At 39.3% G+C, this 17816-nt stretch overlaps 1 protein-coding gene across 1 annotated transcript in view; it reads left to right on the forward strand.

The window, feature by feature from the left end:
- cacnb4a (calcium channel, voltage-dependent, beta 4a subunit) overlaps positions 1–17757 on the forward strand; it is a 36491-nt gene extending 18734 nt beyond the window's left edge. The window contains exons 3-14 of the mRNA XM_035677319.1: positions 6572–6691; positions 7535–7657; positions 8381–8508; positions 9035–9114; positions 9344–9363; positions 11297–11377; positions 13501–13559; positions 13652–13761; positions 13889–14040; positions 14407–14502; positions 14662–14838; positions 15693–17757. Of these exons, the coding sequence (XP_035533212.1) occupies positions 6572–6691; positions 7535–7657; positions 8381–8508; positions 9035–9114; positions 9344–9363; positions 11297–11377; positions 13501–13559; positions 13652–13761; positions 13889–14040; positions 14407–14502; positions 14662–14838; positions 15693–15953 (1407 nt within the window). The 3' untranslated portion in view covers positions 15954–17757. The remainder of the gene's footprint in view (positions 1–6571; positions 6692–7534; positions 7658–8380; positions 8509–9034; positions 9115–9343; positions 9364–11296; positions 11378–13500; positions 13560–13651; positions 13762–13888; positions 14041–14406; positions 14503–14661; positions 14839–15692) is intronic.
- The last annotated feature ends 59 nt before the right edge of the window (positions 17758–17816 follow it).

Below are 17816 nucleotides of genomic sequence, written 5' to 3' on the forward strand. Positions count from 1 at the left end.
ATTTATGGTTAATGTAATTGAATAAACAAAAGGTGTACAAATGAAACAACAGGTAACCTAACAAGTAAATACCTAAATAAATAAGTGACAAATGACAGAGATGAGTCTACTTTGTCACAAGCTGCTTCTACAAATTTTGAAATTATATTTCTTTTTACTTTTATTTATCACAAATTGGAGTTATTTACCAGGTTTCTAAGAAGACTGGATAGTGTATATGGTGTTTGTGTTACAGTTTTTCGTTTGTGATTGCAAAGATTAATAACATTCACAGCATAAAGAGGACAACCATTTCCAGTCATTTCCAAATCTATTTCTGTAATCTAGAACTTCAAACTTCACTTCAGTGATTACATTTTCATTGATTAATCTATCTTTTTTTAAGCATCAATTGTGATAAAATAGTGAGAAATTACAATCACAAAAAGTAGCAGAAAGTTTAAATTTTGAATTTACAATGAAATAAAATAGAACATCCTCATATATGAAAACATTTAGCTTGACAAATGACTGAATAATTCCAATTCCAATTCCAATACCTATCACTTATTGAGTATCAGTTATTGCTGTGATCCTTTAATCGTACATTCCTGTCATCATCTTGTGCACAGGAGTTTCTTTACTTACTTCATTAATTCATATTTATGTGAGAAATGTTCATGATCAATGTTCCTCACAGAGATTCTATTGGCTATTTGAAGACGCACTCGCGCCTGCAAAATCACACATTTTCAGCTCTTAGGAAATGAAATGTTATCTGTCTATCTGTCTGTACTGTGCCCCTCTGCGGACGGATACTGTTAATAGGTTGTGTCGAGCAGAGTATATGACAGCATCCATGGGGGCAACAGACTGTGCCATCATCTGTTAGGTAAACATTTGTGCTGGGGCCCAGTTTTTCACCCCATTTGGCTAAATCTGCAGGGCTCCAAACGTCCACCAGCTGGCTGTCCAGCAAAATGGAAATCAGATCCTCCCCAACCTGATGAGATATAGATGATTTATTTGGGTTTGTGAATGACTTTGAAGATGATCATCCTCTTACACCAAAAGTGATTTATTGCACCATATAAAGCAAGACAAAGCTCTATACGAAGCATTCGGTGCTACAGACACAATTCAGTCAGTATTTAAAAAAAGGATTAAGCATTGATCACCCATAATTATTTTAATATCAAAGATCTTAAGAAATTATTTTGAGATGTTGGAAAAGTTGTCATTAAGAAATAGCATGTTGATCCAGCTGTGTTATGGGGATGGAACATTACTGGGCTTAAGGGCAATAAGTACTTCATAAAAATTCTTAAATGTTTTGGTTAATGGAAATGTTTTTTCAAGAGTATAAGGCTCTATCCCTTTGCTCCTTAAGAGCCAACATTTTGGAAATAAAAGTCCACCAGCTGACCAGTCTGACTGGTTTTAACAAAAGCTGGAACCAAATTGAGCAGATCAACAACCGGGAAGCAGCGATCAACTCCAAACTCACTGCTGTCTGTCTGATAGCTACTGGCTCCACAAATGTGGCTTGACGGTCCAGATTCAAACACACAAGGTTAGTCAGAGATGGAACGCCTCCATGATCTTCACGCTTCAACAGCCAAGTGGTGACATCCTGCATCCCACAGCAGCCACTTGGACAGAGAGAAAGAGATGTACTCTCATCAGCCAAGATCCCTGTAAAATAATGAATTTGACCATTCAAACAAGTTTGATTTTATAATATTAAGTTGTCTGACCTTAAATGCAGTATATATTCATTTTAATAAACTGTTCATCTAGCCTGTATAGGGTAACAAAATTAGGGAGAGCCGCTTTAATTGTTTTGTAGCCTTTGACTTTTTATCAATGAACCATATTATGTGTGAGACACAGTTGGTTTGTGTTTGTAAAGGGAGAGATTCCTACTCATCCAGGTGTTAGAAGTGGTACACAACAGTCAGCTGATGTTCAGTTTTGGAAAAATGAATAGGACTGATCCAGTATGCTTTTCTGATTGGTATTTGAGACAAATTTGAGTTTCCTAAAAATACTGAAACTCCCTCTACTATCCCAAAGGATTCCAAATTGTCCAAGGTCAGTTATATAGTATATAGTAAGATCTGTGTTAGCTGTTGCGGTTTTGTCACAGCGCATTTAAGATAGCCTTTGAGTTGTCAGCTGTTATGTTCCCTATTGATTTTATTTCATGGTGTCAAACAGATAATTTGTGGAGATAAAGGCTGACAGAGAAGAGTTGTAATATTAAATTACTGTGTGATACCAATGTGAGAGTGTTTACACAGAAGTGCTGTTCTGGAACACACAGTAACATGATATCCAGTGTACTGTACTGTATGACACAGAGTATGCTGGATCACCTGCCCCACTGTCAACATGACATTATTATGTTGTGATACGTGAGATGGGGACTTTGTAAAAGAACACTCTGCTTTTTTGTGTTAGTAGACTGCGGAATAGGTTAGTAAAGAGGAAGAAGAAAATATGAAGTAATATTAATATTAATATGCAAGATGAAAAAACTCAGAGTGTATAGTTTGTTTAATTACCTATGAATCATAAAGGATACTGTCAGTGGTGGCAACTGTAGTAGCAGCAGCCATACACACTCTCATCTCTCAGTCCTTCCTTTAATTTAATTGCTGGTGACAAGGGGAATAACTGGCTCCTGACCCGGGAGAGTCTGGTGTGGATGGCAGCCTGCAGGCGACCGTGTGCTGTGTCCCCCGTACCTGTACTAGAAAGCAATGATGAGCAGTAATTAGCTCGTGGACCCCAGAGTGTCTGTGCACTGAGCTCGTTGTTCCTTGCCTATGGGGCAGGCGTCCAGTGTTTATGCTAATGTGGTGATTACTCAGCCGTAGTGTAGCGTGAAGTACAGATTTTGTGTTACATAGTGGCAACATCTCACTCACTCCTTCACAGAGACAGAATGGAGAACAACAGCTGAGCGGACTAGAGAGAGAGAGGGAATGAAAGAGGGAAAAACGCTGCTGTGATGTGAATTCATTTCAGTCCTTAAATGATATAATAACATAAAAATATATGTCCTTGTTTATACTTTAAGATTGGAGTTTTCAAAGTGCTGTGGGCTCCCTCTCAGACAAAGCTTGAAAGAAGGCGTCCTCTCACCCCCCCATAGTTTATTTGCTTAGTTTCTCTGAATTACTGGATGCCTGTTGATCATGATTGTGTTATTTGATTCTACAGACCAGGGGTATTGTATTGTTAAGATGCAAAATGGTACTAGGATCCCAAGTTCTCTTAATTGATAGACTTTCTGCAAGTGTCACTCTGCCTGCTATGTTCCGATTATGAAAATTAAGGGATCTTACATATTTAAAAAAATTAAAAAGCATTAACAGTGATTAAAATTATAATGTTTTAAACTATTTGTTTAAACCTTATGGCCCACTTTGGGCAGCCATACCATAGACACTCAACAATTTAGCCAAGATAGCCCAATATTGCTGTTTGACTACACTGAGTACATACAATAAGGCCTGTCCTAAGGCATTTATTAGGTTCGCACTCTGGGTGAATGGGAAAACAATCAAATTCCCTAGAACTATTGTATCTCTGAACTCTCTTTAACCAAATCACACACATTTAGTCTGTTAGGTGCAATCTCCATTTGATAACTGATCTAATATTTGTTCACTTCCATTCACTGAGCCTCCCCCTGCCTCCCACTTTGAAAACCTCTGCTCTAAAAGAGACGTTTAGCATAAGAACAGTAGGCTCAGTTCACCTGAGAGAAATTAAAAGAAAAGGGGCTGGGTAGATTTAGCAACCAGTGTGAGTGGCACTGCTAAGGTTTGCTTGTACTTGATGCATACTACAAGTGATTCCTCTAAAGCCTCATTCAGACTATGTCTACAAAAGTAGGCTGTTATCCTGAGCATGCTTTGTTCTGTGCAGGATTATTGGAGGGATTGGGGGAGTCTGTATCCCCTGTGTCTATCTGTCTCAAGTATCAATTAATAGCAATAGCATTAGTGTCCATGTACAAGTTTTATAATCTATAATCATTATTGTTCTGATTACTAGGTGGAATTACTTTTTCAAAGACCTACAGGCTATAATATGAAGGTTAACTAAAGTTAGAGAATCTGTTTCTAACAAACCTGGTAAAGTAGCTGAATCTGAAGGCTGATATTTTGCAAAGCAAGTGTTAAGTATTAGTTTTTTTTGTCTCAATAGGATGATGATATGTTATTGTATATAAGCCATGCCATTTTTTGACTGTTCGTTATTTTGATGAAATCAAACATGAGCAGCCACTCCGCTGTATGTAACGCACAGATCTGTTGTTACATGGTGCAGTTGTAGCAAATTGGGCCTGAAGCCAGATCTCCCACATGGGAGCACAAACAGCTCCAGTACCGGTCAGCCAAAGGTGATGTCCTCAGTGCCAAGATGTCCTGGTAACAAATGCATCAGCACTGTGGGAGTGTTAAGGTACGCACTGTAGAGTTAGCCATCTTTGATGATTGATGGATTTATAGTACAAGTCCCTTAGCCAGGAATCCACTCCCAGGGCCCTACTCAGGTGTGCAAAGTGTGTGAACTTTTCATTTCACGCTCAGAGGCAGGTGACATTATGCTGATGCGTTTGCTGTGCTGCTGTGTTTGCACAATGTTGGCAAAATCTAATCTTACAATATTGTTGGATATCCCAACATCAATATGTATGTATATACAATATGTAATTTAAATAGGTACCTGCTCAACCCTGCGATGTATATTAGGAACATAAGAGATATATGATATAGATATATGGTATAATATGAAAGAACAAAGGTCAGTAGCAAGGAACCTTATTTGTACATCTTTTCAGCATGGTGGCCTTGGACTGAGATCTGAGAGTTGTGTGCTGGGTATGTAGTGTGATCATCACTGCTGATATCTTTGTCTTTAGGTCTGAAATAGCATCAGCTCAGTAGCACCCACCCCTCAGTGCAGACTGGCTGTATGAGCTGTATGTAATGCTGAAACTCGATGAGCACACTGGTGCTGTAATAACTCGTTCTCCAGCCGTCTCTGTGTATCCACTGTTGCTTCTGTTTATGTTTGCACATTTTCCTCAGCTATTCGATCATAATCTTGCTGTTTCTTTGGTTCTCTCTCTCTCTGCCTTGAATAAGTGGGTGGGCGTTTTTACTGCTCCTCCGAGCCAGCAGCCAGTGACTTGTAGCTAATAAGGATGAGGGGTGAGGGAGTGGGTGAGTTAGGAAGGAGATGACTTCACTGATAGTGATGGTATGAGACTGATCTCCAGCCTGAGGCAGACTGGTAGGGGAAGGGGGGGGGGACACACACATACACACATACACACATACAGTACACATATAACCAGTAACTTTATCTAATCTGATTTTAAGGACAAGGCTAGAAATGTCCTCATAAACCAAAATATTTTTATAAGGCCTACATATCTGCAATAAACCAAGGTGTGTATTTCACAGCTGTTTTTTTTCTCGCCCCTTATCTTTTTATTGAGTTTTCAGTAGACATGGCAAAGTCTGTACATCAAATACAGGACATGGCACGGTGCCGGTGAATAAAACAGTAACGACTTAAAGGTCCAGTGTGTAGCATTTAGGAGGATATATTGGCAATAATGGACAGTGTTGGGCAGTAACTCATTACTAGTAATAATATTACAGTCCTCTAAAAACTAATAAGTTACAATATGACTTTTGTTGTCACCCTCTACTGATTTGAAATCCAACACTACAATCACATCCATGGATTCATTTTTGTAATCGTCGAGGAAACTAGTTTGGAAGATGGAAATGTTAACATTCAGCAGCTGGAAATATTCCATTACTTTGATTTTAGCAAACAAAACTTTAATCGTCAAGTCTGAATTCTGGGGAAAGAAGGATACAATTGCCAATTTTGTAGGGAGTAGCCGAAAAGTAATATAGCTAGTAATGTAACTAATCACTGTTAGCAGGGAGTAATAAGTAATTATATTGCTTTTTAAAAGACTAATGAGTAATATATTATTTTTTTGGAGAACTAGCCCAACACTTCTAATGGAATATAATATAATACAATATAATGAGGCTGGTTTCCTGTTGACATCCCGGTGGTAGAGTATTGTGCCTGCGCCTCGGTGTTTCTAATAATTTTTCTGAAAATAAAAACACCATCTTTCTGAACCTTCCCTTCCAGCTGGTTCGTCATCTTTAATCTGTCAGCCTTTGATCCTGTATGGAGAGGAATACAACCAGTCATGTGACACAGCAACACACACACACACATACACACACACCTGGGTATCTATAACCTCCCACTCCCATTCATTTGCTCAGTCTCTGTGGTTTTAAGAAACAGGCTCTTATTATGTCCTGCATGTATTTGCACTGTTTTGCATTTAAATGTGTTTAGCTCTGAATAGGACATATCAAATTACACATGGCTGGTTTATTATTGGATTTTGCCCCTTGGATGTCAATGTTAATCTGTATTACATACACCCTGGGGGCTGTTTCACCAATACTGGCACTCTTTATCTGTCCTGGTAACATGGTATGTCCATCTTCTGTGTCCTGTTGTACTCCAGGGCTCAGCTGATTCTTACACAAGCCGACCGTCTGACTCAGATGTGTCCCTGGAGGAGGAGAAGGAGGGCGGCCGGCAGGAGAGGGAGCAGCAGGCCACTGTCCAGCTCGAGAGGGCAAAGGTCAGCTTCACTGGGACCTATTTACAGGACAATAGAGACACAAACTGTACTGTATTACACAAAAGACACATGATTCAGTTTCACTAACTACACTGTACTTCTGGTCTGCATTAATGGTTGTCTAAAGGTTGTCAAATTGTCTAAATATAGTCCGTGATACACCATTTACACTGATAGATTTGTCATTCCTCATGATACTGGGTTAAACTTAAACAATATGATGTGATAAAAATATTTGTATGTTGAAAAATACAATGAGTTCAGCAGCTGAGGGGAAAATAATTTCTCTTAAACAGGACTTTTGGTTTTGGTGTTTCCCCCCAGAATCAAGATTTCACATGCAGTAACCGCTGCAAGATAAAAATAATCAATTGATCAATCAAATGATCAATCAGATGAATGAAGATCAAAAGGATGAAAAGTAAAGAATAAGAAAAATATGTGAGATAGATGTGTTCGAAGGAGCCATCTTTATAGATTATCAAGGCTTTCTGGCCTTTGAGTGAGATCTTCTGCTCCGGTGTGCTGTTGATGCAGTGTGATCACTGCTGCTGACTCGCAGCCACCTTTATCGGAGGTCTGAAATAGCATCTCCTCATCAGCACCCACCCCTTATTGCAGGCTTGTAATGCTGAGGCTAAATGAGCACATCAGCTGAGGGGGAACTCTCCAGCCATGTCTGTATATTCACTGTTGCTTCTGTTTATGTATTAAACAGTTTCTTCATTTATTTTCCACAAACAGCATCATGATATAAAATTTAGTATTCTTTGATATCCCTATTAAACGTTCATGTTGCCACTTTATTGCCATGTTCACTCTTTCTTCATGGCTGTCCTACAGACTAAAGCAGTGGCATTTGCTGTGAGGACCAATGTCAGCTACTGTGGTGCTCTGGATGAGGACGTTCCTGTGGCAGGCACCGCTGTCTCCTTTGACGCCAAGGACTTCCTCCACATCAAAGAGGTACAGTTCAGGCACTATACAGTAATGCTAAACCTGTGGCACTGTATGGATTAGTAGCTGCTCTGAAGCTTCTGATCATATCACATCATTTTCATCGGCTGTTGGAGTTTGCCCAATTGTCATGGAAATATAAATGTTCAAATTTTCATTTTTTCTGAGCACTTTGAGAAGCTCTCGTCCATGTTGGCTTAAAACAGAGTTCATTCTTGACCTTGTAAACACCAAAAGGTTTATTTAGTAACATCCTTCTTTGTTTCTTTTGGACAGCTGGTGTACTGTAACACAGATTGTGACAGCAGAGTAAATGGCACTCCGCTCTCAGTTCATAGTGTTTTTTTTTCTCCACCTTGTTCATTATTTCAAATATATTAATAAACCTTGTAGTTCAGTATCTATTTTGGTGTCTACAATACTAACCCACTAATTGGAACCCAACTTCTCTCCATAATTAGTTAGCAAAGCTTTTTTTAACTTAGCTATCGTTATTAAGTTTAGTTGTCAGACATCCTGTGCAGAAGTTTCTCAAAGTGCTGGAAGGGGGAACTATGGGAGTCTGCTTGTGGTTAATTCTGGTTAAAAAGTGGAATATTGCAAATGCAAGTGCAAGTTTTGTCTTAAGGAGTTTTTTTTAAATAAGAGATTAAGAATAATCTCAGGCTTCTCAATCTTCACTCATAACCATAATCATGTGACACCCTGAGGTTTCCTGTCTGTCTGCTACAGAAGTTCAACAATGACTGGTGGATTGGCCGTCTGGTAAAAGAAGGCTGTGACATTGGCTTCATCCCGAGCCCTCTGAAGTTGGAAAACATCCGACTCCAGCAGGAACAGAAGAGAGGACGCTTCCACGGGTGAGTTTAGGAGGTGGACAGGTTGAGAACTGGGATGTGAGAGTGCAGGAGGTGGAGGAATCAGCAGCAGCAGCAGCAGAAATTGTAGTGAAGACACACAGATCAAAAGGGATAAAGAGAGTTGGAGGGTTTGGGGCCACTTTAGGGATGAGGAAAGCCTGGCAGTTGAGCTGGCAGATAGAGAGGAAGTGAGGTGAAAGGAGGATGAAAGCCAAGCTATGTTGTGTGGTCCAACCTCTCAGAGGTGTGCCTGGATTGTAGCCACAACAGAATTTTCCATCAGATGCGGTGATGTGTTTCAGCCACCAAGGCGATTAGATCTTGAGTGCCATCCTCAGTTACAATGGTGAGAGAAAAAGAGTAATTTTCCCTCTTCCTGGTTTTCTAACAATTTCATAGAGGGATGTGTAGCCTGAAGACAGTCTGTGGTCATCTGTTTCCCGGGGGTCAGTGGTGTTTGATGATGACATCTTTGCTGGATTTCACATTAACACTTTTCTCTTTCTATTTGCTGTTATCATTTTAGCAGTAAGTCTAGTGGGAATTCCTCCTCCAGTCTGGGAGAAATGGTGTCGGGCACATTCAAGCCAAACCCCAACTCTGCAGGTTGGTCCCACAGATACAAGTCTGTTTAGCCCTGAGAGGAAACACAGTCGTCACATTCACAGAGGGAATTGTTTGTCTTGGTATCTGTTCTGTAGTTGTGTCTGTATAACAGTGAGAGTATTTATTCAGCTCCTGTGACACTGTGGTGCTTAATAAGGACTAATATAATTCTACTTATAGTCCCACTCCAGTATGCACTTATTTACCTGATCTTTCTTTTCTTTTTCAGGAAAGCAGAAACAGAAAGTGGTGAGTATGACCATTTACATAATAATAATAATAATACTGATAATAATAATAAAAAAAACGAATAACAATAACAATAATAATAATGATCATATAGCAATATACTTTCTAAGGAAAAAAATAAGGTTCAGATTTACTTTATTTGTGCTTTAAAAGTAATAGTGCTCCAAGCTCTAAAAATCACGACTTACAAAAAGAGATCAATAAAAAACACACAAAAACCCCCCCCACTAGAATAAACAAATAAAAACCCATTTTACTACAACTCGTTGATCTAAATGAAAGCTGCTGGAACAAAGCTATTTTTATACTGTTTTGTTCTACATCTTGGGGCTATAAACCTCTGTCAGGAAGGAAGTAGATGAAACTCACTGTGCAAAGGGTAGGAGTCATCATGTAAAACTGAGCTGGTTATCTGCTGTAACTGTCTGGTGTACAGGGATTCTTGGTTAAGCTCAGTCAGCCATCAGCCTACTAGACCATTTAACAATTTGATTGAGGGAGTTTCTGTTCTTTAGAGAAAGGTTTTTAAACCAATGAAAGCATGATAAAACAAGGTCATCTTGGTTTCGTCAATGTGGAAATATATTACAATTTCCTCAAACAAAACACACGCTGGTGCCCCTTTTTTGCTCTTCACATTTTTCTTCACAGATAAGTTGTGGGTCAATAATTGTCCCAAATATTTGTAAGATTGGACACATTCCACTGATTGACTCTCGATTGATCTATTTCTATCATGTCTTTAGTTTTAGTTATGTTTAATTGAAGATAGGAGTCCTCACACCATTTGACAAAGTCATTGATGACCGGGCCATGGCTGTGCTCATTTTCCTGGAGTCGACTAACAATAACTTATTGTAATTGTAATAAGTTATTGGCACTTTAAAGTGGTTCTGTATTTTCCTTTGACACATATTTGTGTAGAGGAGTATTACAATTTAAAATAAGTAAAGAACTCTCCGCAGCTTTATCTCTTGAAATAATTCACATTGTTAATGGTAAACAGTCACTTTAAAAAAAATGTGGCATCCTTTTATATGTCACGTGTGGAGTGCAGACTTGAATAATGTGAATGAATGTGGCTGTTGAGGTTTAAATGTGGTCCCCTGCAGTTACCTGAATTACCCAAATTAATTAAATGGCCCTTTGTTGCTTGATTATTCTCTTAGTCAGTCAACCTGTTACTACTACTACTAATTTATACATTTAGACCACAGATTGTGCCTTTTATTATGCTATCCTTGTGGCAGTTACACAAAATTAATTAAAATGGACTGCTTTCTGGAAAACTGCTCCCAGTAATTTTAACAACCATCTGTGTTAGAATACATCTTTGTATCTTTCGAGATCCACCTCCTGCTTAACTGACTTTGAGTGAAATAATACATTTTCTTAAATGTGTAAGAACATAGCCTAACATTAATGTTAACAGTGAATTTCAGCTTGCACAGATTCTTCAAGGTTCATTTATTTGTCATTCTACAACAAAGGGTTGTACAGTGAAATGCAAGTTGTGCTCCCTTTATGCTGTACAAGAAAAACTATTTAATGAAGTGGAGTGAGGAGGATGAGTTGAGTCTTATAGCCTGAGAAAAGAAACTGCCCTGTAGCCTGTTGGTAAGGCATTACTGGACATACTTCATTTCATGTGAGTCCTCTGCAGACATAGATCAACAACTATTCACTATGATTTTAGTGCAGCCAAAGTCAGTGGGTTATTTTAAATGAACTGGTTGTGTTGTCTAAGTCCGATTCTACTTTGCAGACTGTTCTTTCTAAAAAGTGATAAAAACACCACGTTCCATGATGACATGTCTATAGTTTAAATCCATGAAAACATTTCAGTATCTCTCCATTTACATTGATATTTCACAGTTTCCTTATAGTGATGCTTGCTAATATTAAATCTTGACTGTATGTGTGTGCCCTCCAGGCTGAGCATGTCCCTCCGTATGACGTTGTTCCCTCCATGAGGCCGGTTGTCCTGGTGGGACCGTCCCTGAAAGGTTACGAGGTAGGACGCAGTGTGGCTCCTCCAGCATTCTGACTCAACCTGTTTTTAAAGCCACAACTAAAGCCTCTTAATCCTCACATCCGTCAGCCAACTATATTATACAACTAATAATATAAATATTCAATAGTCTAGGTAGGGCATTTACATATACTTCATAAAGACATTTTCTTCATTACTGTGTGAGACTAAGATTGTTGGCATGTTGAACTTGAGAGGAAAGAAGGCTGCCATTGCAGTTTATTGAAATACACTTTGCAATGTAAACACATTTGGCAAGAAAAACCTTAATTCAGCACTGATTTAGGTTAAATAACTTGCATGCTACTTCTTTTACATCATTTTCTAGGAGTGACAATGCATCCATTATGTTCCAATGCCTTATGTTGCATCATGTCTTAGGTTCTTGCATTTCCACCCATACTAATTCCTTCTAAAGTTAAGATTCCCCGAGACACAGCATTATAGCTGAAACTGCTCATTGATTATCAGTTACCACTGAAACCACAGGGCAAACAATAATGGAGGCCAAGGAGGTGGTGGGAGGTGGGAGTCAGTTGTCATGGAATCACAGTCTTCGCCTCCCATTCTTGTGTTGCCGTGGTAACAACCTTCTGAGTAAACTGCATCAGTCTGAAAAAGTGGTGCATGGTTTGAAATTAGAAACAGAGAATAATGTACTGCACAAAGGTTGTGGAATACGATGAGTGACTGAACTGGTCAGTTAATGTGTCGGTAAGAAATAGAGATTTTAGCTATTAATCACATCAGACACCTTTATGGTTTTTTGTTCCTCTCCGATGAAGCGATATCAGAAAGCAACTTAGTTCTAAAAATAACACTCATGAAGTATGAGACTTTGCGTTAGCAGTGCTATTCTTTCTGCCAGTGGCACAGAGTGAGGATGTAGTTACTTTTATTTATTACAGGGTGTTTAATAAGAGAGTGCATTGTGACGAGCTTGTGTGAAGGGTGGTACAGTTGCAGTGGTTGAAGAAGTATTCAGATCCTTTGCTTAAGTAAAAGGAGCTATACCACTAATGCTCCCTTACAAGTTAAAGCTTTCAAAATGTTAATGTAGATAAGTATTATCAGCAAAATGTACTTATGACATAATCCAATATGAATGTAAGCAGCAGTTTAATGTTGCAGCTGGTTGAGCTGTACAATAGCACTTGTGTAGTAGTTTAACAAAAGATACAATATAACGTTACAAGGATACAAGGTAATTGAATTGACATTTTACATTGCAGGGTTGTGTAATGGGATTCATGTTTTAGTTGCCTTTATGATACCAGTAAAAACAAAAGATATATATTTGATTGAAATTGATTGAGGAGTCATACAAATAAAACGTATAAATATAAATTTTTAAAGTAATGGTAGCTGTAAGATGAATATAGTAGAAATAAATAGTAGCATAAAATACAAAAAGTCAAGTCAAAATTTAACTTTGATTCATTACTTTAGTAAATTAACTTAGCAACTCTCCACAACTCTACAGTTGGAAACTGAATCATCTTTTTGATCCACAAAGTCATTGCACGTGTTAATAGCAGAACACTTCATCTGATAACTGCTCCATGTTTCAGCTCAAAGGACATGCAGCCCCCGTCAAGCCTATGTCACTGTCAAGCTCATTTGATCAAATCAGAGTGACAGCTGTCATCAGCATAAGCCATATTGGAGGCTGCGCTTTGTGATCGCCCCGATTCATCGCCTGTGCATTTGCGACACTTCTCATTGTAGCTCTTAATCACTTTATTTAATGTGGCCCACGTTCCTTCTGCGGAGAGCCGGGGCGAAAGAAACTGTGCTCGCTGTAGACAAATCGCTCGGTCAAGTGTGTAATTCACAGACCGTGCTCAGTGGCAGCAGCCCGAGTGGACGTCATTGGAATGAATATTACCAGTCCACTTCCACTTGTTTGCTGCTCTATAGCATATTCAGTAAATGTGTAGGGATGTTGATGTTGTAGGCCTCTTTTGTTTGCTTTTAACATGCCTTACACTATGTTCTCTCCCTGGCTTCTTTGCCTAATCTTTCTTGAATGACCTGATATTCTCTTTCTTCCTCTTCCCTTTCCATCTCCTGTCTTCCGCCCTCTCCCTGATTCATCGTTGCAGGTGACAGATATGATGCAGAAGGCGCTGTTTGACTTCCTAAAGCACAGGTTTGATGGGAGGTGAGCAGTCAAAGCGAAGCGGCGTCAGTCATGCAGTGCATCGTCCTGCTGCCTGTTTGCTCCCTGTGACGCGTGTCTTGTGCTGTTTTTAGGATATCCATCACAAGGGTAACAGCTGACATATCATTGGCCAAGAGGTCAGTACTAAACAACCCCAGTAAGAGGGCCATCATTGAGAGATCCAACACCCGCTCCAGCCTGGGTAAAGCTACAGGAACTGTTTCACTCAATGATGTGCATGTCTTGTATGTGTTGAAACTGTTTTGCTGTTACCTTTATATTCCTCCCTGTTCATAGCTGCTCTACTATATGTTGTTGTCTTCTTGTAGCGGAGGTCCAGAGTGAGATAGAGAGGATCTTTGAGCTGGCCAGGTCTCTACAGCTGGTAGTATTGGATGCAGACACGATTAACCATCCAGCACAGCTCATCAAGACCTCATTAGCACCCATTATCATCCATGTTAAAGTGTCCTCACCTAAGGTAAGATTGAAGGTGTAGATAGTAGAGAGCCATTCAATAAAACTGTGTTGATTTTCACAATGGTTGCCTAGTATCCTAGTAGGATACTGTATATAGTTTAAGAATTAGCATTATTTAGTGAGAGTGATAAAAAATAACTTGCTGCACTTGGCGACCAATAGCAGAATAATATGTCAAACAAATCTCAGAAACAGTTTTGGTTTGTGAAGTGAAATATGAGGAGACCCATCCAGGCAATGAGGAGAAGGCTTATAGGCAGAAGGCATGACTTTTAAACTTGGCAACCCTAACCTTCAGTAGGCGATTATTCCACAACTGGAAATAATTCAATTAAGTATTTTTCTACCCTGTATGTGCTTCCCACAGGTCCTCCAGCGGCTCATTAAATCAAGAGGAAAATCTCAAAGCAAACACCTGAATGTGCAGCTTGTTGCAGCAGAAAAACTAGCACAGTGTCCTTCTGTGAGTCAACTTCCACCAACTAACTTTCAACACCCTTTTAAATCCAGACAAGCAACATCCACTTAGCTAGTTTTTATTCTGCAACCACCAGTGGTGAAGCTTTAAAAAAGAGATCCATCTACAGAAGCTACACTTTCCTCTCTTTCTTTCCCACCTCAGGAGATGTTTGATATTATTCTGGACGAGAACCAGCTGGAAGATGCGTGTGAACACCTGGCAGAGTACCTGGAGGCATATTGGCGTGCTACACATACTTCACTGAGCACGCCACTCAACCCTCTGTTGGGACGCAACCTGGGCTCCACTGCGCTCTCTCCGTATCCAGCTGCCATTCAGGTGAACTTGTCAAATAGGAGAAATAAAATAAAAAGTCTTGTATTCTCTGTCTTTGGGAGTTCATTTAAAGTTTGAACTTCACGATAATTCATCCATGTTTTTACATGTTGCTTGTCTGTAAAATTCAGTCACAATAAAATATAGCACACATTTATTAAGCCTCTGGTTGAGCTGCATGAATCATTGCCACAGTCACATTTTATAGCAGCATGCTGAGAGCGACACTCAGATCTCTCTTGCAGTTTTGAAAGGCAGTTGTTTGTTGATGGAGGTCAGTGGTCGTGGATTTCTGGAATTCAGTCAATAACGATGGTTTCTGATAGTTTGCCGTTTTTTACTGCTGGGAAACGTAAGTATAAAAAATGTCTCAAAACATTCCTGCAGTATAATCAGCTTGTCTGCGAGTGTATCCAACCAAATGCTCAGTATGTTCATGCAATAATGTGTCATGCTACTGCTCTCCTCAAGCCCAAAGTAGCGTATTTAGGGATAGGCAGAACAATGAGTAACAGTGAGTGGATTAAAAGGGTTGATTTTGTAGCCTTCTTTGGAAGTTTGATACTTTACCCATGAAACCATTGTTGCTGACTGAATTCAAGCAGATAGAAGCTGCTGAACTTTGACCTTCGCTTGTAGTTTCCTCATTGACAGTAATCAGGAAACTTTGATGCCTACATGGCCTATTTTGGGCAGAAATCCTTAAAGAAAGCTTTAACATTCAGTCACTTGACATAGAACATCTTCTTAGGCCTTTAAATATGTTTATATCAACAAGTATTTACAATAAATTCACTAGATCTCATTTTTTAACCTTAACCTGCAGTACTTTACAATCTATCTCCTCTCTCAAACAGGCCCAAAGAAACCGCAACAGCAACCACACAACAGATCATTCACCTGTTGAGCGCCGCAGCCTGATGCCCGCCGACGAGAACTACCACAACGAACGGGCGAGGAAAAATCGCAACCGTCTGTCCTCAAGTTCACAGCACAGCCGGGACCACTCGCCTCTGGTGGAGGAGGACTACCAGGACCCCTACCAGGATTCTTACAAGCCTCATCGTAACCGAGGATCCCCAGGGGGTTACAGCCAGGACTCCAAGCACCGGCTTTGAGCTGTGGCCTGCCTGTAAACAAAATATAGGCTTGCCTTTCTTCTCTGAACAACCACCAAAAGAGACAAATAAGTTGAGGCGGCTTTGCTGTAACATGATGAAACTACTACACTCATTTGGACTGTAACAACCTCGTATTGATGTGTAGTAACTCATTTTACCTTTGGCCTCGACTCCTGCCAAATGAGCATTTGAACCTAAAAAAAATTATAATAAGAATCCTGCTCCTGCTTTGATGTGAACAAGGGAAGGGACTGTATTATGAAAGTAGCACAAGAGCAGAAAAGTTGTGTTTTAAAGGGACGGCTAAAGCTGGACCTGATCTGAATATGCCCCAGATGTGGCTTGTGAGTGAAGTACACTAGCAGGTGATAGTGTGTGACGTAGGCTCTTCTGGACCCTCCCCGCCATCTCAGCTGTTACTGTAGCATGCAGGTAGGACTGTAATTACAGGTCACTAACTGCCACAAGCCAGTGCGAGACAGCAAGAGCACCCAGCGGTGATGATCAGCACAGAACCTGTTTGCACGCGCCCAGGAGCTGGTAGAAGCAAAGTATAATGCATCTTTAATGCTCCTCAGTTTTTGTTTGCCACTGTCCTTGATGTCAGTGTACTAAACCCTGTGGAAGCCTGTTTTTCGAAAGTTTTACACGTTTGTTTTTAAAGTAACATGGATGGTGTTGTAGTGTTCTCTTCAGGGTTCATACAGTAGCTCAATGTATTCCCCCTCTTTGTTATTTATCAATGCCATTTTTTGTCATTAACCATATCAAGAGAGGAAATATAAAAACCACGCAGATAGTAAAACATTTTAAAGCTTCAGATCTCAGGAATGAGAGGTAATTTAGACCTAGAGGTTTGCTGACAGATGTAGCGTTTGTTCTTACCCATCTGATGGGGATTTGATTCTGAGCATTATGTTAAATTGTTAAGAGATTTTATGATGTAGTTGTTACAAAAAAAGTTATTAATATAAGGAAGGAACACTTGTTGTGTCTGGCAGGACATCAATTGGAAATGATATAATTGGATTTTAGTGAGTGACCTATATTGAGGGCTTCCATGTGTAAATACAGTCAAACTAATTCAAGAAAGGAAACGTTAATTTATTTAAAGTTTCACTTTCAGTACATTCAATTACATTCCATTAATTTCTTCTTTTGAAGCCTTGCATACACCTTCAAACATCTGATAAAAAAAGATAGATGTTCTCCATCTTATTTTATTATTAAAGGTTCCATAAAATAAAATAACACAGACGTATTTTCATTGAGTAGCAATTTAACAGGTCCTTTTCTTCATATTTTCACATTTTTTATTGTATTACATTTGCGTTTCATTAAAGACTCCTTGTAAGTGAGGAACTATCTGAAAGCACTATGGCAGGACTGCGCTGTATTTGTCACAATGTCTTTCACATGCTATGTTCGTGGAAATGTAGAGAAGTTCCCTGCATTTGTTTTTTAATCAGATGAATTCACTTGTATGCTGCCAGAAATGCAAGATTCATATCTTTAATGACATATCCTTGTATCCTGTTATTTAATATTTGTTGAAAATCTCAAGTTCAGTTTTTGTTTTTGTTTTTAATTCATAGGCCAGAGATCTCATTGTGCTTCAGTGATTCTGGGAAAGGAAGATTGACAAGGAGACTTCTGTTCTTATCTGCCATATACAGTAGCTTTTATTGGTGTTGTTTCAAAACTCTGGAGCAACAACAGATTTGAATACTGCCTGTGAGAGAATTGATTAGAAGTTTGTGTGCACTGTCATTCTACAATTGTAATGAAATAAACTGCCCTTATGCTGTTGTATGGATAGCACTGTCTTCTGTTCAAAAATATACACCTATAACACCTGTT

Source organism: Morone saxatilis, unplaced genomic scaffold (genome assembly GCF_004916995.1).
Source record: "Morone saxatilis isolate NCDOM2014 unplaced genomic scaffold, NCSU_SB_2.0 Contig5, whole genome shotgun sequence".
In the NCBI taxonomy this organism is placed as follows: Eukaryota; Metazoa; Chordata; class Actinopteri; family Moronidae; genus Morone; species Morone saxatilis.